At 47.2% G+C, this 24,501-nt stretch overlaps 2 protein-coding genes across 3 annotated transcripts in view; both read right to left on the reverse strand.

Annotated features, from left to right (window-relative positions):
* The window catches only part of MIS18BP1 (MIS18 binding protein 1), a 641,434-nt gene that overhangs the window by 509,763 nt on the left and 107,170 nt on the right, over positions 1-24,501 (reverse strand). The window lies entirely within an intron of this gene.
* MDGA2 (MAM domain containing glycosylphosphatidylinositol anchor 2) overlaps positions 1-24,501 on the reverse strand; it is a 402,177-nt gene that overhangs the window by 140,380 nt on the left and 237,296 nt on the right. For both annotated transcript variants that reach the window (XM_077925178.1, XM_028717480.2), the window contains exon 6: positions 17,438-17,707. In XM_077925178.1, coding sequence (XP_077781304.1) covers positions 17,438-17,707 — 270 coding nt within the window. The remainder of the gene's footprint in view (positions 1-17,437; positions 17,708-24,501) is intronic.

Raw genomic sequence — 24,501 nt, forward strand, 5'->3', positions numbered from 1 at the left:
GTAGCACCTTAGAAACCAACTAAGTTTGTTATTGGTATGAGCTTTCGTGTGCATGCACACTTCTTCAGATACAGTGGTACCTCTGGATGCGAACGGGATCCGTTCCGGAGCCCCGTTCACATCCTGATGCAAACGTAAGACGCGATTGCGCATCTGCGCGTGCGTGTTTCACCGCTTCTGCGCATGCGCGTAACATCATTTTGAGTGCGCATGCACGAGCGGTGAAACCTGGAAGTAACGCGCTCCGTTACTTCTGGGTTGCCGCAGAGCGCAACCCGAAAATATTTAAGCTGAAGAGTATTCATCCCGAGATATGACTGTACACTGAAACAGAAGTCACCAGACCTTTATATATAGTGAGAGGGAGGGGTATTACTCAGAAGGGTGGTGGGAATGGGTGATTGGCTGATAGATGTAGTAAACCTGTTGACGAGCTTTCTTGTAAAATTTGCTAGAAAGAATTCTGTGCGATTACTTCTTTTGTCTGCCTTGGCAGGAAGCTGCAACACTACTTCCTTCCTTTCTGAGCAGCCTCCTCTTTCTTCATCGTGATTCCAAGCGTGTCTGAGCTCTGCACCTCAGATGCCATTTTTGAACTTAAGTTTTGAGCTTTTGTAACTTAGATAATAGTTATAAGCTTGCCTTCATTTTGCTACTGCAATTGCTGCTTCAAGACCTAGATTATGTAAGTAAATCCTACTTTTACTTCTTCACAAAACTGTGATTTTTGCTTTTAAGGGGGAGAAAAAAGGTTAATCCCAGGAAAATCCACTCCGCCTTAAAGCATCCTGCATAATTGTTTCTAGAAGTTTAAAACAACCTAGTCTTAGCTTCTGAGTTTAAGCTGCAAAGAATTGTAGACTGCTGATCTCACTCACGTGAGCCAGGAAGGATCATAACTATGCAATGTATCTTCTGCTAGTGTCTAAATCCAGACCTGCACATTGAGGGGACTCCTTTACAGTTGTGGGGTACATGCACTTTGAGGGCGCCAAATGTTGGGGTAGGATATTGAATCCTCTGCAAATGTGGGAACATGAATGAGCCTGTTTGAGCACCACATCAACAAGCAGAAGGAGAATGGACCCAAACACATATTACAGGCATCTAGCTGTCTGCAGAAGGAGATTGTCCCTCCTGGTGGGGCATGGCTTGATTTAGCTCCAGATGACTCAAGCAGTATGCTGAAATGGCAAATAAATTCTTGCCCCTGAATCCCTCTTCGCTCGCATTTCTCCCCAGCCCTGGAACAGGTGCTAACATCTGCATTGGGCTTCTGAGACTTCTGTTTTGGAGACGTGAGCTGAGACAGGAAGAATTGCAACTCACACTGACAGACCCTTAAAAGGCACACACATCCCTTTTAAAACAAACTCCCCAAAACCAAAAATATGGAGAAGAGCACCAAGATACCTTTGCAGGAGAAGAATGGAGCTTCATTAAATTTACAAATTTCTCCAGGTAACCAAATACCCATTTCAATGGTTTATACTAACTTCTGGATCACTAAATAAGAACGTGTTTTACAGATGTATATACAGTTGTACCTCTGAAGTCGAGCGGAATCTGTTCCAGAAGTCCGTTCGACTTCCGAAACGTTTGCCTTCCAAAGCATGGCTTCTGATTGGCTGCAGAAAGCTCCTGCAGCCAATTAGAAGCCGCGGAAGCCCCATTGTACGTTTGGCTTCCAGAAGAACGTTCGGAAACTGGAACAGTCATTTCCGGTTTTCCATCGTTTGGGAGTTCCAGGGTGTTCAAGAACCAAGGTACGACTGTACTGTGATTCGTTGTGGTGTATGTATGATACAGTGGTACCTCTGGTTACGTACTTAATTCGTTCTGGAGGTCTGTTCTTAACCTGAAACTGTTCTTAACCTGAAGCACCACTTTAGCTAATGGGGCCTCCTGCCGCTGCTGTGCCGCCGCTGCATGATTTCTGTTCTCATCCTGAAGCAAAGCTCTTAACCCAAGGTACTATTTCCGGGTTAGCAGAGTCTGTAACCTGAAGCATATGTAACCTGAAGCATATGCAACCCAAGGCACCATTGTATAGGTTTTCATAATGTATTTTGGGGGGTCTGCAGGGAAATAAGAAGGAAAGAAAAAAGAATTGCAACTCACAGGAACAAAATCTTAAAAGCTCCCCCTCCCTTTAAAAATCTCTATGAAACCCAAAATGGGGAGAATAGTTTTCCTACAGAGAACCTGGTACCCTGGAGCATATAAAACAGGACAAAGTAATCTTGTAATAATACAGGAAAGGTCCCCACTGCTTGAGCACGGAAGATTAAAAAGCTGGCACCAAAATGCCCACTCTGCCAATGCTGGGGCTGCCTGCTGGCGTTCCCTGCCTAAGTGCAAACATGGGGCTGCTACATGAATGACTCGCTCCTTCCAAATGAGCCACAGAGGCTTTGGAGCATTAGGCTGCATTTCCACAGATGCGGCGCAGCTCCCATGCCCTCCCTCCCAACCTTTTCATTCCCCTGCCCAAATGAGAGCTTGGCACAAAGGAGACACAACTCAAGGGCCTGCTTCCTCTTAAGGATGGAGCAGCCAGGGGCAGAGGAAGGGGGCGGTCTGCCCCAGGTATCATTGCTAAGGGGGGTGACATTCGGCATGTCGCCCGCACGTGACTCACAAGCCTACCCCAAGCTGTTGGGCGAAGGGGCGGAACTGTGCCACCTTCCCCCCTTCCCTATTCATTTTGACAGTTCTGGGGAGGCTTGGGAGTCGTGGGCAGGTGGCGCGCCATTGCCCCCTGCTCCTGCGCTGTTTCCTGGGGGGGGCAAGCTGTCAAAAGGAAGAGGGAAGGGAGGAAGGCTGCTGGCAAGGCAGCGTGCCCCCCCCCCGTCGCCCAGGAAGCAACCTGCCATGGGTGGCTCCTCCACCCCCATGGTGTCTCGCCCCCTGGGATGCTCGCTGTTAGAATTCCTGCTCTGTGATTGCAGTCATGGGAGTTTTGTCTTTCACATGATGGTGTATGTTTTGACTCCACAGAGTGGGAAGTGACGGAGACGGGATGTTTGTGTTCCTGTGTTCCGTGAAGTGGGACTATTGTCCTTTGTTGTTTTTATCTTTGGTATCTGATGCTAGAGAGAGAGGGAGCCATGTTGCAGTGCTCTGTGTGTGTTTATATGTAAATAAAGTAGATTAGCCAAAATGCTGAGTTGCTGAAGTCTGTCACGCAAGTTGCGCAAGTTCTGCGGATCCCTAAGTGGGCCGGTGTCTGTTGGCATCGGTCGCTGTGATGTTTGGGCAGAAGAAAGCTCCTGAAGCTCCTGAACGATCGACCAGGAGGGAGGGAACATGCCAGTCGGGCATGTGTCTCTGCCAGGGTCCTACTCGAGTGCAGGCTGAACTCCTGAACACCCCACCCCATGGCCCCACAACTGCAGTCCAGACAACTCTGCACACCTTTCCTCTGGCAGAGGACGACACTCACAGTGGATGGAAAACAAAGGCATGCTAACCCTGGCAGAATCAGGGCGCCACGGGCCCAGATATTCATTTTCATTTTTGCACCTTTTCCTTCAAGGGCTCAAGGTGGCATCGATGGTTCTCCCCCTCCCCATTTAATTCCCCCAACTGTGAGGTAGGCCAGCCTGTGATTGCCCCAAGGTCACCAAGCGAGCTTCATAGCCCGGTGAGAGATTTGAACCCTGGTCTCTCCGCAAAAATGGCCTTGGGTTGAGTGTTTTCAAGGACTGCGGTTGGAAGAGAGATGAGCTGGGATGGAAGATGATGACAGAAAGCAGTTGACTATCATTAATATGCAATGACAAACCTAGACAGCATCTTAAAAAGCAGAGATATCACCTTGCTGACAAAGGTCCGTATAGTTAAAGCCATGGTTTTTCCAGTAGTGATGTATGGAAGTGAGAGCTGGACCATCAAGAAGGCTGATCGCCGAAGAATTGATGCTTTTGAATTATGGTGCCGGAGGAGACTCTTGAGAGTCCCATGGACTGCAAGAAGATCCAACCTCTCCATTCTGAAGGAAATCAGCCCTGAGTGCTCACTGGAAGGACAGATCCTGAAGCTGAGGCTCCAAGACTTTGGCCACTCATGAGAAGAGAAGACTCCCTGGAAAAGACCCTGATGTTGGGGAAGATGGAGGGCACAAGGAGAAGGGGGCGACAGAGGACGAGATGGTGGGACAGTGTTCTCGAGGTTACCAGCATGAGTCTGACCAAACTGCAGGAGGCAGTGGAAGACAGGAGGGCCTGGCGTGCTCTGGTCCAGGGGGTCACGAAGAGGTGGACACGACTAAACGACTAAACAACGACAACAATCATTAATATTATTGTTATTTCTGCACTGCTGAATGAAGCCCGGCTGACTGGGAATCTTGGCCCTCTTAACTTGAACCCTCAAAGGGAATTTTCTGGGTTCGCTGCGGAGATGTTTCAATGCCACGTCCGAAGCGAAGCTCACCACATCTCAGCCACATGGTGTGTCCAACATGTGGGGACATGTTGCAGAAATCAAATAGCTGCTTTGGGCCACATCCTCAGTGCGCATCTTTGCAAAATGCAATGGGAATTGGAGGGAGGAAAGGAGAGCCATTTTGTACGCGTTCCCCTTATTTCCGACGCTTTCCCTGTTCTCAAAATGCAGTTGGAAGGAAGCTCACTGTTTGAGCTGTAAATTTCTTTATTTCATAAGGAAGCTCACAGTTCCGAGTGGCCAATCTGCTTCTTTCAAACGCTGATGGGCTCCCTGAGCTTCTGGAGCAGGGCTGGTTCAGGCAACAGAGAGAGAGGCAGGCCATCACAAGTATTTTCTCTCGCCAGCGTTGGAGGCTTTGGGAATGCAGCTGAGTTCACTCGAGCTCCCTGACATTTCCATTTCCGTCTCCCAGCTTCTGATCGTTTGAGGAATTCATTAGGCAGTGCAGGAGTGTGGTTTTTGTTGTTTTTTTAATTTCAAAAAAAAAATCAAGATAGAATTTTAATTATATTTTGTTCACTCCCATGAGGCTCCCAGGCTTGAGTTGCTATGAATAAATATGCAGAAGGTTTGGTTTATTATGCCATGACTCATGAAATCTGTATCCAAGGGGAGTCAGGGTTTATATTCTTTGCTATCTCTGAGAGAATCTTGGATGCTAACCTCTTTCCTTGCCGGTTCTGAAATGCTAAAACACACACACACAGACAGACACACATACCAACCCACTCCAACGAAACACAGCAACATGTCAAGTCAGTTTCTTCTCAGTTTACATTTCCGGTTAGGGATATGTGATAAAAAGTTAAGTGGTTTTTAGCTATAATGCTATAAGGAATATGAAAAAATGGATTATTAATAGGTAAAGATTCAATGTTACAATATTTTAAGATTAAAGACTAGGATAAACAAAGAGGGAAAGGATTTGCTGAACTAACAAGTTAAATTGGAATACAAAAAGGGAGGTGTGAGGAGGTCTGGGAAACAAGCAAATGAAAGATAAGTGATGGAAGGATGGAATTGTTTTTTAACTATTTTTATTTTGTATTTTTTCTTTTTCTTTTTTCATTTTGTAATATTTTGAAAATTTCAATAAATATCTTTTTTTAAAAAAGGGGGATATGTGAGACCCCCCCCCCCAGGAGAAATGGCACCTCTAGATTGAGAGCTGGACCATAAAGAAGGCTGATCGCCGAAGAATGGATGCTTTTGAATTCTGGTGCTGGAGGAGACTCTGGAGAGTCCCATGGACTGCAAGAAGATCCAACCTCTCCATTATGAAGGAAATCAGCCCTGAGTGCTCACTGGAAGGACAGATTGTGCAGCTGAGGTTCCAGTACTTTGGCCACCTCATGAGAAGAGAAGACTCCCTGGAAAAGACCCTGATGTTGGGAAAGATGGAGGGCAGAAGGAGAAGGGGACGACAGAGGATGAGATGGTTGGACAGTGTTCTCGAAGCTACCCGCATGAGGGAGGCAGTGGAAGACAGGAGTGCCTGGCGTGCTCTGGTCCAGGGGGTCACGAAGAGTCGGACACGACTAAACAACAAAAATTGATTTTCCCGGTGCAAAGTTATGCATTTCCATGGAAAACACTACAAAGATCTACTCCACTGGTCTTGGCTGTTCCTGCCTGCAGTGCGACAATTCTCATTTTCAACACTCTTGTGCATTCTCCCTTCACACTTTCACTGCATCATGGGCCTTGCAGTATTACACGACGCGGCAAGAAATGTTGAAGGAGATGTTTGATTGCGTTTCATTTTGAGGTGCGTTGGGCAAGAAAAAGCGTCCCATAAATTTAACAAACAAACCATCAAAACTTTAAATGAATTTCACACTGCATTATGGGTTTTGTTGCTTTTGATGGCATCCACTAGCCCCCTGCAGCCTGGCCCCCGGCAGATGTCCTGAACTGCTGACTAGGGTTCATGGGAGTTGTAGTCCGAACTGCCTGGATGGCATCAGGTTGGGGAAACGGTTATTATTGCTAATAATAATATTCACAATTACTTTGAAATAAGACTATAAACACATGATGCAGTGTGACTGCAAGCTGCCTATGAATGAAGGAGCACATGCAACACTTGTCTGTAACAGTCGTTGAACTGCAGCTGAGAAGATGGTAGCAATGAAAATATCAACAGTCTGCCTATGAATCTTGAATGAAAGTGCCCATTATTGGGGTATTCCATTTTAGGCAAAAATCTGGCTTTTTTCAGAGAGGGGAGAGTGGTTTTAAGCCATGGCTCACTTGCTATGAAGGACCAGCCATCTCCCACAGATTCAATTTAACAGTGTCTCCGCCTTAGCATGAACAATATTTATGGCACAGTGGTACCTTGGTTCTCAAATGCCTTGGTTCCCAAACACCAAAAATGCAGAAGTAAGTGTTCCAGTTTTCAAACGCTTTTTGGAAGCTGAACGTCCGATGAGGCTGTCGGCTATTGTTTCTGGGGCGCCTGCACCAATCAGAAGCTGCGCCTTGGTTTTTGAACATTTCGGAAGTCAAACGGACTTCCGGAATGGATTAAGTTTGGCACTTTTGTTATTGCTATTTATTTTGCGTTTTTGAGGCTTTTTCAGTTCATTTGTTTTTGTGACAGTGTGGAACGCTGTTCAGCTACTGATTGACTGATTTTGTGACTGCGGAAATGGATAACCCCCCCCCCCATCCAAACAATGACTATCATCAGTACAGGTAAAGAAAAAAAGGTGTTTCAATTTTTATCATCTACAATACTGTCTTATTTATTTTATAGTACAGTACATTGATTATTGCTTTCATTTTATGGATCAGTGGTCTCGTTAGATAGTAAAATTCATGCTAAATTGCTGTTTTAGGGGTTGTTTTTAAAAGTCTGGAACGGATTAATCTGTTTTGCATTACTTTCTATGGAAAAGTACGCCTTGGTTTTGGAACGTTTTGGTTTTGGAACGGGTTCCCGGAACGGATTAAGTTTGAGAACCAAGGTACCACTGTTTTTACCTCCTGCAAACAGAGGACTGAGCATGCTCATTGAGCCCAGAATTTTGATTGGCTGATGGGGAGTTAGGGTAACTAGGATGATGGGATGGAATAGCCCAGAAGGAGGTCATAGCAGGTGAACACTGAACAGGAACTTTCCACGCTGCACCATTTTACTGCAGATCCAAATCGCTCAATTTTAAAATTTACCAACTGTCTACCTTGTGACACCTCCACACACACACACACCCAGTGCCGCCGTGAGCCACACACTATATAACTTGTCATCCTGAGGAGTCCATAGTTTTCTGGGTAATAAAGTGCAAACAGAGGTTACGACCCCCATGAAATAATCACAGCAGGATTTCTCTGACACCGCAAAAGCCCTCTGAGGCTATTATGATTAATCTCTGGTTCTTATTAAAAGCCCCCATTGCGAACGAGGCTGTGTTCTAGTGTTATTGCCCTATTGGATTACAGAAAGCAAGAGAGAAAACACGGTTTATATGAACTACTCGGTTTGGGCAGATTAATGTGCCACGTTGGTGCTAAGCAGCCAACACAAAGCAACCGGCTCGCCACAAGAGTTATTGGTATTATTTTGAGTTGCAAATTGGGAAGTCTCATCTTTAAACACAAATGGAATCAAATTTCCCTCCCACCCCTACTTTTGAGAAAACTTATTCTAATGGAAGAATGGAGGTGTCCTAACCACACACACAAAGAGACACACCCTGAGCTGTTTGACAGTGCAACAGATTCCTCCAGAAAGTGATGGAGTCTCCTTAGAATCATAGAATCATAGAGTTGGAAGAGACCACAAGGGCCATCGAGTCCAACCCCCTGCCAAGCAGGAAACACCATCAGAGCACTCCTGACATATGGTTGTCAAGCCTCTGCTTAAAGACCTCCAAAGACGGAGACTCCAACACACTCCTTGGCAGCAAATTCCACTGTCGAACAGCTCTTACTGTCAGGAAGTTCTTCCTAATGTTTAGGTGGAATCTTCTTTCTTGTAGTTTGGATCCATTGCTCCGTGTCCGCTTCTCTGGAGCAGCAGAAAACAACCTTTCTCCCTCCTCTATAGGACATCCTTTTATATATTTGAACATGGCTATCATATCACCCCTTAACCTCCTCTTCTCCAGGCTAAACATGCCCAGCTCCCTTAGCCGTTCCTCATAAGGCATCGTTTCCAGGACTTTGACCATTTTGGTTGCCCTCCTCTGGACACGTTCCAGTTTGTCAGTGTCCTTCATTGGAGGTTTTTAAACAGAGGCTAGATTCCCGCCCCCAGTCCTCTGTGCATTGTACTAGATGACCCTTGGGATCCCTACAATTCTGTGATTCTAAAAAAGCAACAACTTATCGGTCGCCTTTTTCTTAATTTGCATAAGTACAGTGGTACCTTGGTTCTCAGACTTAATCCCTTCTGGAAGTCCGTTCCAAAACCAAAGCTTTCCAAAACCAAGGTGTGCTTTCCCATAGAAAGTAATGCAAAACGGATTAATCCATTCCAGACTTAAAAACAACAACCCCTAAAACAGCAATTGAACATGGATTTTACTATTTATGGATCCATAAAATGAAAGCAATAAACAATGTACTGCAGTCACAGAATCCATCAATCAGTAGCTGAACTGGGTTCCACACAGTCACAAAAACAAAACAAAAAAGAGCTACAAAAACGCAAAATAAATAGCAAAAACAGACAGACCTCAGCGTAACACTCAAAACAGAAGCATGGCACTCAAAACAGAAGCGTAACGCTCAAAACGGAGCACGTTTGTTGTCAGGGAACTGCCATCGGAGCTAGAGGCGGAGGGAAGGCTCCAGAGGGATGCCGGAGAGGGTCCCAGTAGGGAGAGAGGCAGCCCATCTGCGGGGGAAGGAAATCAGCGTAACACCAGTGGAGAAGGGGGGCAGATGGGGGAATCGGAGAGGAGGCTCCAGGACTCCTCGCCGGAGACCAGTGGAGAGAGTACAGGTACTCCGCTGCCCACACCCTCCCTGCGCAGAAGACTTCCGCGCAGGGAGAGTAGGAGGAGACTTGGCGTCAAAGAGCTTTTATGCTGGAAAAGGTTCAAGAAACGCCCACTGACGGATTCTGCCAGCGACTGAGACAGCCACGAAACTTGAGGCTGTCCAGACAGAAAGGGTTCAACCAGGTAACCTAGCCAGGAGTGGTGGCAACTTACGCATGAGCAACCCCAAGAACCATTACATTTGTCTTCTGAAAAACATTCGCAAACCTGGAACACTTACTTCCGGGTTTGCAGTGTTTGGGTTCCAAGTTGTTTGAGTACCAAGCCATTTGAGAACCAAGGTACCACTGTAATTCAAAGCAACTTACAGCAATAAATATGGAACACCTGCATTAAAAGCAGTATATAAAAAAAAATCTGAAACACATTCATGTTTTTAAAAGGCAGGATGAAAGCATCCCACCCACAGGAGGAGGGCCCAGATAATTAAAAACCAAAGGCCTGGCAGTAAAGAAATGCTTCAGCCATCTCCCCACCAATTTTTACTGCATTCCCACCCATCAAATGCGATTTGCCATTTCTTTTGACGTCCAGACACCAGTTTTTCTGTCGGATTGAGGCCACCCACTCCCTTGCCATTGTATGTCCCTTGCTTCCCTGATCAGCCACCTCTTCACACATTAAATTTTTGGGTCCTGTCCTTTATTGGAGGCCCTCGGAGTGCTGTGATGGCTCCCTTGTCATCTTGTCCTCATGAATAACATAACACCAGTCAAGCTTGCAAAAATTTACCATTTGCCTGATAATAAATGCTGGAAATGTAAGGAGACTGAAGGTACATTCTTTCACCTTTGGTGGACATGCCCAAGGATTAAGAACTTCTGGGAGACGATTTATAATGAAATAAAAAAGGTATTTAAATATACCTTCCTGAAGAAACCAGAGGCCTTTCTCCTGGGCATAGTCGGCCAATTGGTGCCAAAGAAGGATAGAACTTTTTTTATGTATGCTACAACAGCAGCAAGAATACTCATCGCAAAGCACTGGAAGACACAAGATCTACCTACCCGGGAAGAATGGCAGATGAAGCTGATGGACTACATGGAATTGGTGGAAATGACTGGCAGAATCTGAGACCAGGGAGAAGAGTTGGTGGAAGACGATTGGAAAAAATTCAAAGTATATTTACAGAAATACTGTAAAATTAATGAATGTTAGAAGGATGCTAGAATGAAGCTACATGGTTTTAGCAGAAATGTTATAAAGAACTAAGTAAAAATAGATTGCTAATGGGCCAAAGTGTAAAATTTAAGGTCAGATTGTGTTAAGATATATTATAGAACAAAAATTGAGAAAGATGGAAAGGATTTGCTGAAATAGCTAATTGAACTGGAATACAAAAAAGGGAGGTGTGAGGAGGTCGATGAAACAAGTAAATGAAAGGTAGAGATACGGAAATACTGGATGTGTTTTTAAATGTTTTTGTTTTTCTTATTGTTTTGCTGTATTGTTTTCTGTTTTTATTTTTATTTTTAATGTGTTGTAACTTTTTATTGTCTTTCTTTCCCCCCCTTTTTTGTAACTATTAAACTTCTAATAAAATATCATTTAAAAAAAGGGGGGAGGGGAATATGAGCTCAGAGCTTCCATGATTGTATAAGTCTAACACCCTCTTTCTTTATCCGAACCACCTACTGTTTAAAAACAGAAATACAACATGAAGTCGAGAAAGCAGTATCACAAAAACAAAGATGCTTTCTTTTCTTTTAAAAAAAGTATGATAAAAATAGGAATTCGGTGATAAACGGCTCCGATCTTATGGGCCAGGGAAAACCTGGAAATAAAGATATGTCTTTACAAAACACCTGAAGCAAACTGATGGATGGCGCATCACATACCCACAAAATCCACTATATCACAGAGGCTGACATCCCCGCTCTCCATCTCTCTGTTTGCCAGCAAGATCTATTGCCAATCTGGACCTCTGCAATTATAGTGGGAGAACACAAGGGAGGGAAATCTAGGATACACAAAGGACCCTGAGTGAGATGTACCCACCACTCAAAATTCAGGAAGTCCCTGTGTGTTTTCTCACTTGTGCATAGTCTTCAGAACATAAGAACTCGAGATGGGCATTCTGGATCAGGCCAATGTTCCACTGGTCCAGCATCCTGCTCTCACTGTGGCCAACCAGATGCCCCAATAGGAAACCAGCAAGCAGGATCCGGGGGCAAGAGCCCTCTCCCCTCCCATGGTCTCCAGCGACTGGTGTTGAGAAGCACTGCTGCCTCTGACTGTGGAGTCAGTCATGGCTAGTAGCCTCTGATGGTCCATGGATGTGTTTCTTTCAAAAGCATCTAGGGTGGTGGTCTTGGCTGCCTCCTGTGGGAGCGAGTTCCAAAGTTCAACAAGGCACTGCACAAAGACACTTCCGACCTCAGGAGGAGGTGGTGTTGCGGGCTTCACGTCCCCAACATGCGTGCAGGGGCTGGCTTCCAGCCTCCGCGTGATTAGGGGAACCCTCATCCGCATCATCTCCTGGCCAGCCAATCGGCTGGCCCAGGGGGTGTGGCCTGCTCCATTTAAGGCAAGCACCGCCGGGGATCTCCCTCTTTGGCCGCATTGGTATGGGTATTGCTATGTAGATGGATTGGGGGGGGGGAGGACGCGCCATCACTTCCCCCGGATATTGAAGGGTAGTCCGATAAAGGATTCCGGGGGGCGTGGCCCTGTCTGAAGCCTATGGAGGTGAGGGCCTAAAGCACACCCCCAATCAGTAACCCCGGGGGAGTTCCCAGTTGATGTGCATCAGCAGGACTCCCCCTACTGGTGGTTAACCCTTCCCGGACTTCAGGCTAACAGGCTGAAGCCGGATAGTCGGTTAGGACCTATGCCTAAGCCAATCCCACTCATCACCTGTAACCTATAAAGTTGTGGCCAATTTTTGCCCATTAACCTAAAATAATGGTGTCACGTGTCTTTATTCCTACTGGGGGGAGGCAGGAACTCGCCACGCAAAGCACCTTGACTCTGTAATGGTGCGCTGTGAAGGGAACAAAACACCAAGGCAGTAAATGACCAGAGCCAAGAACTGAGAGATAGAGAAACAACAGAAGACAGACCTGGACGCTGGATGGAGAAGACCAAGCAGCAGAGGAGCACAGGAGCATAGGAAGATTCCTTATTCTGATCCAGACCAAAGGTCCCTCTAGCTTAGCATTGTCCACACTGACTTGCAGAGGCTCTCCAGGTGTTCAGACCAGGGTCCTTCCCGGTCCTACCTGGAGATACCACCGGAGGTTGAATCTGGGACCTTCTGCATACAAGGTAGATATTCTGCTAAGGAGCTATGGACTTCTCTCATGCATGTCCAGACTGCAAGGGGATTCTGAGAATGAACCCCCCTTTAGCAGTTGTGCCCCTGTGCAGACTGTGACCCACCAAGCCCAACCACAGCTTTTGAGCCATGCATGATAGTCAGCTTGCTGGATCACCACCTGGCCGTGGCAACTGGGCTTGCACGTCCCTATGACCCTTGTAAGTGAAGGCTTTGGGAGTCTTGTACCCCCAGCTGGGTCAACCAAGGTGGTAAGGTCAAAGGGGAAGAGCTAGACAATGAATGATCCAAGAAGTCCTCAATGGCAGAACAGGAAGATGACAAGTGGCATGTTACAACGGCTGTGAAGGCAGATGAAGGCTGCAGCAGATAAGAATCTACTGGTCGTCATGATTACTTCATGCCATCGGAACAGAGCCATACTGCAAAGACTGTGCATTGGTCAGCATGCCCTGATCTACACACATAAAACAAATCCACGCACAGGCTTCTTCCAAAAACCCATCCCAAACCCCAAAAGTGATTGGCAAATGGTAACTGGGGCAGGACAATGAAATCTAGAAGCCCCTAGAAAAAGAAGAAGAAGAGTTTGGATTTGATATCCCGCTTTATCACTACCTGAAGGAGTCTCAAAGAGGCTAACATTCTCCTTTCCCTTCCTTCCCCACAACAAACACTCTGTGAGGTGAGTGGGGCTGAGAGACTTCAGAGAAGAGTGACTGGCCCAAGGTCACCCAGCAGCTGCATGTGGAGGAGCAGGGAAGCGAACCCGGTTCACCAGATTACGAGTCCACTGCTCTTAACCACTACACCACACTGTCTCTCCCTAGTCATGAATTGGAACATGGCCGGTGGATACAGATTCAGTCGCTCTGACTCAAGGAACGAGGCAGTTGAGCAGCTCAGCAGCTGTATCCATGACTGAGCCGCCCTTTTTAGGATCCACTCTGCTCGCCCCGAAAAGGGGGAGGGGCTGGGAAAGGTGCCCTAAACATAGTCTGCCTCCCTTTTCCCTGACTGGATTACCGCGCTCAGTGGGGTCACCACCCAGTGGTCATAAAAGAAGGACGTGTAGATCCAGAATTGGCCTCCACTCACTTACAGACTCACTGTTAAAACTGTGTTTATGGAAGACAATTTTACTCGGCTATGGGGGATTGCCAAAGAAGAAGAAAATATACAAAACCGAGAACCTGATCCTTTCCTGCATCATGCAAAACCCACACAGTATGTACAGTGGTACCTTGGGTTAAGAACTTAATTCGTTCTGGAGGTCAGTTCTTAATCTGAAACTGTTCTTAACCTGAGGTACCACTTTAGCTAATGGGGCCTCCCGCTGCTGCTGTTCTCATCCTGAAGCAAAGTTCTTAACCCGAGGTACTGTTTCTGGGTTAGCGGAGTCTGTAACCTGAAGCGTATGTAACCTGAAGCGTATGTAACCCGAGGGACCACTGTATATGTTTTGCACTTGGTTGCCTAGCACTGAGTAGGCAACATAAAAAGTAGCCCGCTCCCGTAACCCTGGACATTTTGGCAAATTCAAAAAATCTGCCTGGACAGAAATTTTACCCCTGAAAAAGAGGACACGTCCTGGAAAAAGAGGAGGAATGGCAACCCTAGATGAAATGCCAAGTGTGAAGCTTGGTTGGAGAGGCAGCAGTTGTCCTCTAGGACCATCCTGGGCGCTAGCAGAACTCTGGGGCAATGGCCTGTCTCCTCCGTCAACATGCAGGAGCTGACATCTGTCCCCAATGCAAAGACAGCTTTAAAAATAGCACAACTATTTCTTCCTGAATTACCTTCTACATGTGTGCCATGCTAAAAATAGTTGTTGTTTCGAAAGAACGGCACTAAAAATAACTGAAGTTAGGTCAGGAAACTGTAGAAAATGAACTCCTCAGACAGAGACCTTTTCATCCCAATGAGAAAGCTTGTTTGAAGCAAAAAAAAAAAAAAAATGTCTTCAGCTGTTTCCGGAAAGCACCTGTGATCTCCGGATGCTGTGATGCGGCGCCACAGAACAAGGGGAGCCACATTCAAAGCCCTGCTCTGTGGAGAAGGCCTCGGGTATTTGGGGAGACCCCCAAGGAGAAGTTAAAAAACACGAAATTAAAGGACGCCTGCTTCTTGGGAGAAAAGCAATGACAAACCTAGACAGCATCTTAAAAAGCAGAGACATCACCTTGCCGACAAAGGTCCGTATAGCAAAAGCTCTGGTTTTCCCAGTAGTGATGTATGGAAGTGAGAGCTGGACCATAAAGAAGGCTGATCGCCGAAGAATGGATGCTTTTGAATTCTGGTGCTGGAGGAGACTCTTGAGAGTCCCATGGACTGCAAGAAGATCCAACCGATCCATTCTTAAGGAAATCAGCCCTGAGTGCTCCCTGGAAGGAAAGATCGTGAAGCTGAGGCTCCAAGACTTTGGCCACCTCATGAGAAGAGAAGACTCCCTGGAAAAGACTCTGGTGTTGGGAAAGATGGAGGGCACAAGGAGAAGGGGACGACAGAGGACGAGATGGTGGGACAGTGTTCTCGAAGCTACAAACATGAGTCTGACCAAACTGCGGGAGGCAGTGGAAGACAGGAGGGCCTGGCATGCTCTGGCCCAGGGGGTCACGAAGAGTCGAACATGACTAAACGACTAAACAACAACAACAAGGAGAAGAAGAAATCAATCAGCTGTTTTCTCCGGTTACCTGGTCCTCAGATAGGACAGATATAAACACACAAACATGGAATCATGGAATCAAGTCCAACCCCCTGCAATGCAGGAATCTTTTGTCCCGTGTATAAACACATTCCATCAGACTGTCTTGGTGGGATAGATAATAAGGAGAAGGCTCACTTCATCAGCTTTGCTGGAGGCCCTGCTCCACCAGCCACCTCCTGCCCCAGATTGTCCCAGCTGGTCAGAATAAGAACTGTTTAGAAATTTCGGTGGAAGAAGATTGGAAAAAAATTAAAGTATATTTACAGAAATACTGTAAAATTAATGAATGTTAGAAGGATGCTGGAAAGAAGTCATATGGCTTTAGCAGAAATGTTATAAAGAATTAAGTAAGCATAGATTGATAATGGGTAAAGGAGTAAAATGCAAAGTTAAATCGTGTTAAGACAAATTATGGAACTAAATTTGAGAAAGAGGGAAAGGACTTGCTGAAACAACTAATTGAACTAGAATACAAAAAAGGGAGGTGTGAGGAAGTCAAGGAAATAAGTAAATGAAAGATAAATGTTTTTGTTTTTTCTTTTTTTAATGTTTTGGTGTACTGTGGGTGTGTTTTTTTAATGTATTTTTTCTTTTTTATTCACTTTTGTAACTTTGTAACCTTTTATTGTGTGTTTTTCTTTTTTTCTGTATCTGTTAAACTATAATAAATATCTTTTTTTAAAAAAAGAACTGTTTAGAAATTGATGCCGGAGGTCCGATTTTTATTTTCCTCCTCTCTACCTGTCCCTATTCCCTTGTGTGCCATGCCTTCAGCTTACTACTACTACTACTACCACCACCACCACCACCATAAGTGCTATTTTTCTAGGAAAAGAGGTGCTGGAACTCTCCATGAACACCTCCCTTGTTCTCTTATAATGGCAATGACGCCCCCCCCCCCCCTGAGAGGGGCAGGAACTGAGTCCCAGAGAGTTCCGGCTGAAGGAAAGCCCTAATTATGATCATTGTAAGCCTGCAGGTGTACCTGAAGGAGCGTCTCCATCTCCATCGTTCTGCCCGGACACTGAGGTCCAGTTCCAAGGACCTTCTGGCAGTTCCCTCCCTGGGAGAAGCCAAGTTACAGGGAACCAGGCAGAGGGCCTTCTCGGTAGTGGCACCCACCCTGTGGAACGCCCTCCCACCAGATGTCAAAGAGATAAACAACTACCTGACATTCAGAAGACATCTAAAGGCAGCCCTGTTCAGGGAAGTTTTTAATATGTGACATGTTGGGAGCTGCCCAGAGTGGCTGGGGAAACCCAGCCAGATGGGCAGGGTATAAATAATAAATTATTATTATTATTATTATTATTGCCTTATTTTGCCTGTTTGTAAGTCCCTCTGGGAGCCCTTATAGTTGAACAGCGGGGCACAAATACTCTAAAAAAACCACCCCAGAACAAATAAATAAACATAAGGCCTTCTACATACGTAACTACCCAAACCTTGGAGCCCAGCAACAGAGGGGCAGCCAGTGCTAAGAATAAGAATAAGAATAATTTTATTATTTATACCCCACCCATCTGGATGGGTTTTCCCAGCCACTCTGGGCGGCTCCCAACAGCGTACAAAGCATAGCTGTCAACGTTTCCCTTTTTTAAAGGGAAATTCCCTTATTCCGAATAGGATTCCTCGCAAGAAAAGGGAAAAGTTGACACCTATGCTACAAAGGGGCCATATCCTGTGGCATTTTGCCCCCAGAGACCATCAAGCCTCCAAGTTCTGCACCAGCTGGACCCACCTCAAGAGTAGCCCCACACAGATGCACTCTGCATGAATCTGCACCTTCCAGCCAGTAAGCCCAGTTCCAACGCCATTCCATGGGTCTTCCACCAAATGTTTCAACCCTAAAGAGTTGCGCAGTCCACCGGGATTTGAACCGCCTCCATCAGAGGCACGGAAACCCAGATCTCACACCAATTCAAAACAGCGCAGGCAAAGAAGACCCCACTCTCCTTGCCACAGAAGGTGGCCGGCGGCTCTTACCTCGGACGATGATGTTGGTGGACTTCTTTGCTGGGTTCCCGACGTTGTTGTTGGCGATGCAGCTGTAGGTGCCGTCGTCGTCGGAGGTGATGGCTGGGATGGTCAGCGTCCCCCCCTTCAGGACCGTCTTCTCGGGCAGAGCTCCCACCGACCGGACCCAGGTGAGGGTGGGGAGGGGCTCCCCGCCTGTTGTGACACACACCAAGGTGATGGCCTCTCCAGGATTGACCACGATGGGGTCGTCCACCAAGAGCTTGATTGAGGGAGATGCTGTGGAAAGAGGACCAAGTCGGTCAGGGTTCGAGGTCACCACCAAGAAGGATGATAAAGGAAGAAGGAGTTAAAAAATGTGGGAAAAGAATTATTACACCCTTCGAAGAATTAGGGAAAGGATATAGGACAGATGGGATGTGGGTGGCGCTGTGGGTTAAACCACAGAGCCTAGGACTTGTCGATCAGAAGGTCAGCGGTTCAAATCCCTGCAATGGGGTGAGCTCCCGTTGCTCGGTCCCTGCCCCTGCCAACCTAGCAGTTCGAAAGCACGTCAAAGTGCAAGTAGATAAATAGGTACCGCTCCAGTGGGAAGGTAAACGGCATTTCCGTGCGATGCTCTGGTTCACCAGAAGCGGCTTTGTCATGCCGGCCACATGACCTGGAAGCTGTATGCCGGCTCCCTTGGCCAATAAAGCGAGATGAGCGCTGCAACCCCAGAGTCAGCCACAACTGGACCTAATGGTCAGGGGTGCCTTTACCTTTACCTTATGTTCCAACTTAACCCTGACTGGACTCAGTATTGTCCCAGGTAGGGCCTGGGTGGTGGCAGCGAGAAATAAAGTGGTGGACTTCGGGGGAGGTGCCTCTGGATACTGGCAGATGAAGTTGATGGACTACATGGAATTGGTGGAAATGACTGGCAGAATCTGAGACCAGGGAGAAGAGTCGGTGGAAGAAGACTGGAAAAAGTTTAAAGACTATTTACAGAAATACTGTAAAATTAATGAATGTTAGAAAAATGTTGGAATGAAGTTATATGGCTTTAGTAGAAATGTTATAAGGAATTAAGTATAAATAGATTATTAGAGCATTAAAGGGAAAAATAAGGTTAGAGTGTGTTAAGACAATTATAGGATAGAAAATAGAAAAAGATGGAAAGGAATTGCTGAAACAATCAATAGAAGTGGAATACAAAAAGGGAGGTGTGAGGAGGTCGTGGAAATTAGTGAAAGAAGGATAAAATATTGAAATTGGATTGTGTTTTAAATGGTTTTTGTTTTGTTTTGTTAGTTGTATGTTAATGTTTTGCAGTTTTTCTTCTTCTTCTTTTTTATTATTATTATTTTATTGTATTATTGTATGTTTTTTCTTTTTTGGTTTTTTGTAGTGTTGTGTTCAATTTGTTGGAAAATTAATAAATATTATTATTAAAAAAAAGAGAAATAAAGTGGTGGCACAGGGATCAATAGACGGTGAAACATCCGGGGACCCTGTGTGATCGCCACACTCGGCTCCCATCCTCACCCCTGGTTCTGACTTCCAGAGGATGTGTGTGATGAGCGCAAGGTGCCTGGGAACTAGCCGCTTTGCAAAATGGCAGCATATTGCAGCCGGTGACGCTCTGCAGTGTCTCCTGATCCCCAAGGCTGGGTCTTTTATTAACGCCGGCGGTAATTGTCTAAGACTCCAAGGCAGCTGAGAGGGCAATGGGGCATTGCTCCTCTAGCGCATGGCGTCCGGCGAGAAGCACATCCAGCAAAGTCTGCCTGGCGGTATGCGCAGACCCTGCCCAGAGGTTTGAGAATATGCCACGGCAGAGCTGACAGGGTTACTGAGCCATCACTCAAAAGCAGAGGGGAACAAATTGATAGGGACCAATCTGTTTCTGGTCCATGCTACTGTGTAGAGGCAGCGTGGTGTATAGTGGTTAGGGCAGGGGTGAGCAAACTTTTTCAGCAGGGGGCCGGTCCACTGTCCCTCAGACCTTGTGGGGGGCAGGACTATATTTTGGGGGGGAAATGAACAAATTCCTAAGCCCCACAAACAACCCAGAGATGCATTTTAAATAAAAGGACACGTTCTACTCATGTAAAAACACGCTGGTTCCTGGACTCTCCGGGGGCCAGATTGAGAAGGCGACTGGGCCATATCTGGCCCCCGGGCCTTAGTTTGCCTACCCATGGGTTAGGGTGTCAGACTAAGACCTGGGAGAGACCCGGGTTCAAGTCCCCCACTTGGCCAAGAGGCTCGCTGGATGTGACCCTGAGCTCAGTCACCACCTCTCAGCCTCACCTTCCTCCCAGGGTCATTGGGGTCGTGGGGAATTAAATGAGGGCGGGGAGAACCACATACACCACCTCCGGCTCCTTGCAGGAAGAAGTGGGAAGAAGAAATGCAATAAATCAATGAAGTAAATGCGATTTTATCTGGTGGCATTTATGAATACTTAATATATTTTGCATATATATGAACCTTGTATCCCACCACGCAATACATTTTTGTTCTTCTTAGCTTAATTGTTTTTTTCATGTTGTATTTTTATTCTCCTTTGTGACTGTTTATATGATGTATTCCACTTCATTGTTTGGTGTGTTGTATTTGCCAATTATTATTATTATTATTATTCTTAACACAAATCAGGCTCTGGGAACTGTAGCGCTGTGAGGGGGATAGAGGCCTCCTAACAGCTCTCAGCACCCAGATCACTTTTTATTTTTATTTTTTTGTTGGAAGTCACCCAGAGTGGCTAGCCAGATGGGCAGGGTAGAAACAATAAAATATTATATTATTATTATTAAACACCTGGTGTGGGTGCGGCCTCAGTTTAAGGCAGTTTCCTGGGTCCCTCTTCACCTGCCCACCCTACAGAGGAAGCAGACAGAAACACCTCACCGAAATCAATGTAAAAGCAAATCCTCCTTCACCTGTGCAGAGTTTACCTGCGGAACTCATTCACCTAGAAGGCAGTAATGGCCACACCTGGCACCATCTGGTGGGGGGGCCTGGGCACCCACAAAATGTTGGCTGTGGGTGCCTGGCCTTCTCCCGTTGCTGCTGTCTTACCTGCCAGACCCCCATGGCAGGCTCCGTTGGGCATCCCTGTGGCCATGGCGGCTCCCACGGCGCCTTCCCCTGCCGTGTGATCTCATGCGCATGCTCTGGGCACCCACAAAATGGAGGCAGAACATGGTGCGCCTGATGGCCACCAGTTTGGATGGCATTAGAAGAGGATTGGATAGATCTATCTATATCTATCTATCATCTATCATCTATCTATCTATCTATCTATCTATCTATCTATCTATCATCTATCTATCTATATCTATCTATCTATCATCTCTCTCTCTTTGGCTGCTAGCCTAGAAAACCACAGGAGGGGAGAGTTGCCATGGGAATAGGATGCTGGAATAAATAGGCTGGGGGCCTGATCTGTCGTTCTAGAAATGGGCTGTGCCCACTGCCCACTTCCAGCCACTGCCAACTATCCCTCTTTCCCTTATCGCAGGGGTAGGCAACCTAAGGCCTGGGGGCCAGATGTGGCCCAATCGCCTTCTCAATCCGGCCCGCGGACAGTTTGGGAATCAGCGTGTTTTTACTTGAGTAGAATGTGTGCTTTTATTTAAAATGCATCTCTGGGTTATTTGTGGGGCATAGGAATTCGTTCATTCCCCCCCCCCAAATGAAGTCCGGCCCCCGACATGGTCTGAAGGATGGTGGACCGGCCCACGGCTGAAAAAGGTTGCTGACCCCTGCCTTATTGCTTGTTGGCCATGGGTAATTTGCTATTTCAAGCCTCTGTCGTGAAGCCACCCCATTTTATCACTCCGTTCTGCTTATTAGAGGGGCTGTTTTCCTTATCGGGGGATTACAGGCATCCTCGGAGCGAGGCAAGTTGTTGTTCTGCCTACTAAAGGAATAATTTATATATTGTAACGCGCACACAGAGACATGCATACACTCCTCAACCCAGATAATTCCTTAATATGTTGACATTGAAAAGAATTTCTCTCCCCCCTCCTCTCTCTCTTTCTCTCTCTAAAAAAAAGCATTAGACAAAACAGGCCGACACTTAATGGCGAGATTAAGAGTCAAGGCAACCTTTTTAGCTTGGACCTAAGGAGAGAAGATAAAAGGGCAGCTTATGACATGATTTCATTACACAGCACCACACCGCTAAGGCAGGCAGATTGCAGGGGATCATCCTTCCTTAAGCAACCCATCAGCATCTAACATCCGCATTGTGCTCCTCGCCACGAGGGCGGCTGAAATCTCAGTCAAGAGGTGGGCTTAATCCACCCACCATGCCTTCGCAAAATGAGCATGAAGTCATCGCCGGAGCAGCGGCTGAGCATCGCAGGGCTGGCAGGGGCCAGGGAGGTCACCAACGCTGCCTGCCTTCAACCCAGCAGGTCATCGGAAGCCCTGCTGCCTCCGACCAAGGAGGAAGAGCATAGCCCATGGGTAGGCAAACTAAGGCCCAGGGGCCAGATCCTGCCCAATCGCCTTCTCAATCCGGCCCATGGACAGTCCGGGAATTGGCGTGTTTCTACATGAGTGCTTTTATTTAAAATGCATCTCTGGGTTATCTGTGGGGGATAGGAATTTGTTCATTTCTTTTGGCAAAATATAGTCATGCCCCCACAAGGTCTGAGGGACAGTGGACTCATCCCTTGCTGAAAAAGTTTGCTGACCCTTGGCTTAGCCTATGTAGCATAGTAATCAAAGCACTGGACTAAAACAGGGGTCTGCAACCTAAGGCCCATGGGCCACAAGTGGCCCAAGGGGGTTGTTTAACCAGCCCACAAGCTGCCCCCAAACCAAGCTGCCTGCTCAGTGAGTCCCCATAGGCGGTGCTAAACTGGTACAGCATGGCGTGGGGACTAGCTTCTGCGGCGCTGGAAATCACATAAGCTCAGATGCAGACACCAGAAAAGAAGTCTGTGCAGAGGATGGAAATAGCAGGCATGCATGCTCACGCACACAGCGGGATCTTCCCTGGAATGAACTGGCCCAGGCGAGGTAAACCTTGCCGACCCCTGGACTAGAACCTGGGCGACCAGGGTTCAAATCCCCACTCAGTGGGTGACCTTGGGCCAGTCCCTGCCTCTCAGCCTAGCCTGCCTCACAGGGTTATTGTGGGATGAAATGAGGAGTGCAAGAACCGTGTCCACCACCTCAAGCTCCTTGGAGAAAAGGATAGGATAGAAATGTTATTACTATTATTTTATTATTCTGATGGTGGAGGTGACGGCGATGATGATACATAGAGAGGTGTAGTACCTCTGGTAGTGGGCATGCCATGCTCCTTCGGGGATAGTTTGTCTACCTTTGGTTCCCACTTTGCACTCAGCTCTCACCTGTGGCTCCTAGAAGCTGCTCACATGCAACAGCAGCCACAATCCTGTGAAGCAGCTTTGACTAACTGGCTGAACCAGGTGAGGGGAGTCGATGGGTCTCAAACCTTCAGCGAGTTAGGGACTTCCCCTGCATGCCAAGACAGGCTGCGGCGGACTGAGTGGATGAGACCCAAAGTGGGTCCAACTGTCAAGAAGGAGATTTCTGCACCTGCTGTACAGGGAATCTGTCAGGAGCTTGTCCTACACTCAAGTAGGACCCTGGTAGAGACACATGCCCGACTGGCATGTTGCCTCCCTCCTGGTCTTTTGTTCAGGAGCTTCAAAGGCTTTCTTCAGCCCAAACATCACAGCGACCGATGCCAACAGACACTGGCACACTTAGGAATCCACAGAGTTTGCGCACTTGCGTAACAGACCTCAGCAACTCAGCATTTTGGCTAATCTACTTTATTTACATATCAATACACACGGAGCACTGCAACATGGCTCCCTCTCTCTCTAGCATCAGACAGCAAAGAGAGATAGAACAAAGGACAATAGTCCCCCTTCACGGAACACAGTAACACAAACATCCTGTCTCCATCACTTCCCACTCTGTGGAGTCAAAACCTACACCGTCATGTGATAGACAACAATCCCATGACTGCAATCATGGAGCAAGAATTCTAACATCAACCTGAGAAGGCAGCCCATCTAGAAGAAGGAAAACTCCATCCTAAACCTCTGCTGCCTTGTGAGGTATCTTCAGGAGAAGAAAAGGCTCAGGAATAAACCCCACACAAAGCTCTCCTTTCAAGGCTGGGTCTTGTCATCTGGGCAGTCCAGAACCTCCAGGCACACTGCCCAGGCTTGCACCTCAGGGAGGTCATGTCACAGTCCAGTTCACGGGTGATCGAAGTCCCGGCAGGGGACATCAGGACTGGGGGCAAGATGGCGGGGTGGGAGTGGGAACAGGGGTCCAGAAGCTAGGAAGCGAAGAGTCCGAGGGTCAGAGAGCTGGGAGTCAAGAAGCCAAGGGTCTGAGGATCAAGAAGCAAGGAATCATGAAGTCAGGGGTCCGAGGAACAAGAAGCAAGGAATCATGAAGTCAGGGGTCCGAGGAACAAGAAGCAAGGAATCATGAAGTCAAGGGTCCGAGGATCAAGAAGCAGGGAGTCAAGAAGCCAAACGCAGCAAGGCAGGGAACGTGTTGCTGTGGCAAAGAGCCGAAGGGAAATGCTGACCTTATATCCCTTCCCGGCTCTTGCCACCAGGTGCTGTGAGTTACCAAGTGGCCTCACCTGTGCAGCCACGCCTTGCCTTTCCAGAACAAACTTAGGAAGGCCCCAGTCCTGCAAAGTCCTATTGGTCACAGGGCCTGGCTCCTGCACGCACACCTGACAGGTCACTCCAGCGTTGCTCATGCAGCAGTTTGACTTCACCCCCAGAGGAGAGTTCCATTGCCTCCTAAGACAGATGTAGGCCAACAACGTTGTTATTTATGGTGGCTCCTCAGGAGGTCTGTGGAGCTGCTCTGCACACTAGAGGAACCGGGCCTTTGGTGCCATGGCACCCTCCCTTAGAACAGCCATCACAGTGGCCCAACCGGTTGCCTGTGGGAAACCAGCACAAAGGAGTCAAGCACATGAGTCCTCTCCCCTTCTGTGGTTTCCAGCAACTGGTATTCAGAAACATCACCGCCTCCAGCTGTGGAGGCAGAGTGGAGCCACCCTG

This window comes from Podarcis muralis, chromosome 1 (genome assembly GCF_964188315.1).
Source record: "Podarcis muralis chromosome 1, rPodMur119.hap1.1, whole genome shotgun sequence".
NCBI lineage: Eukaryota > Metazoa > Chordata > Lepidosauria > Squamata > Lacertidae > Podarcis > Podarcis muralis.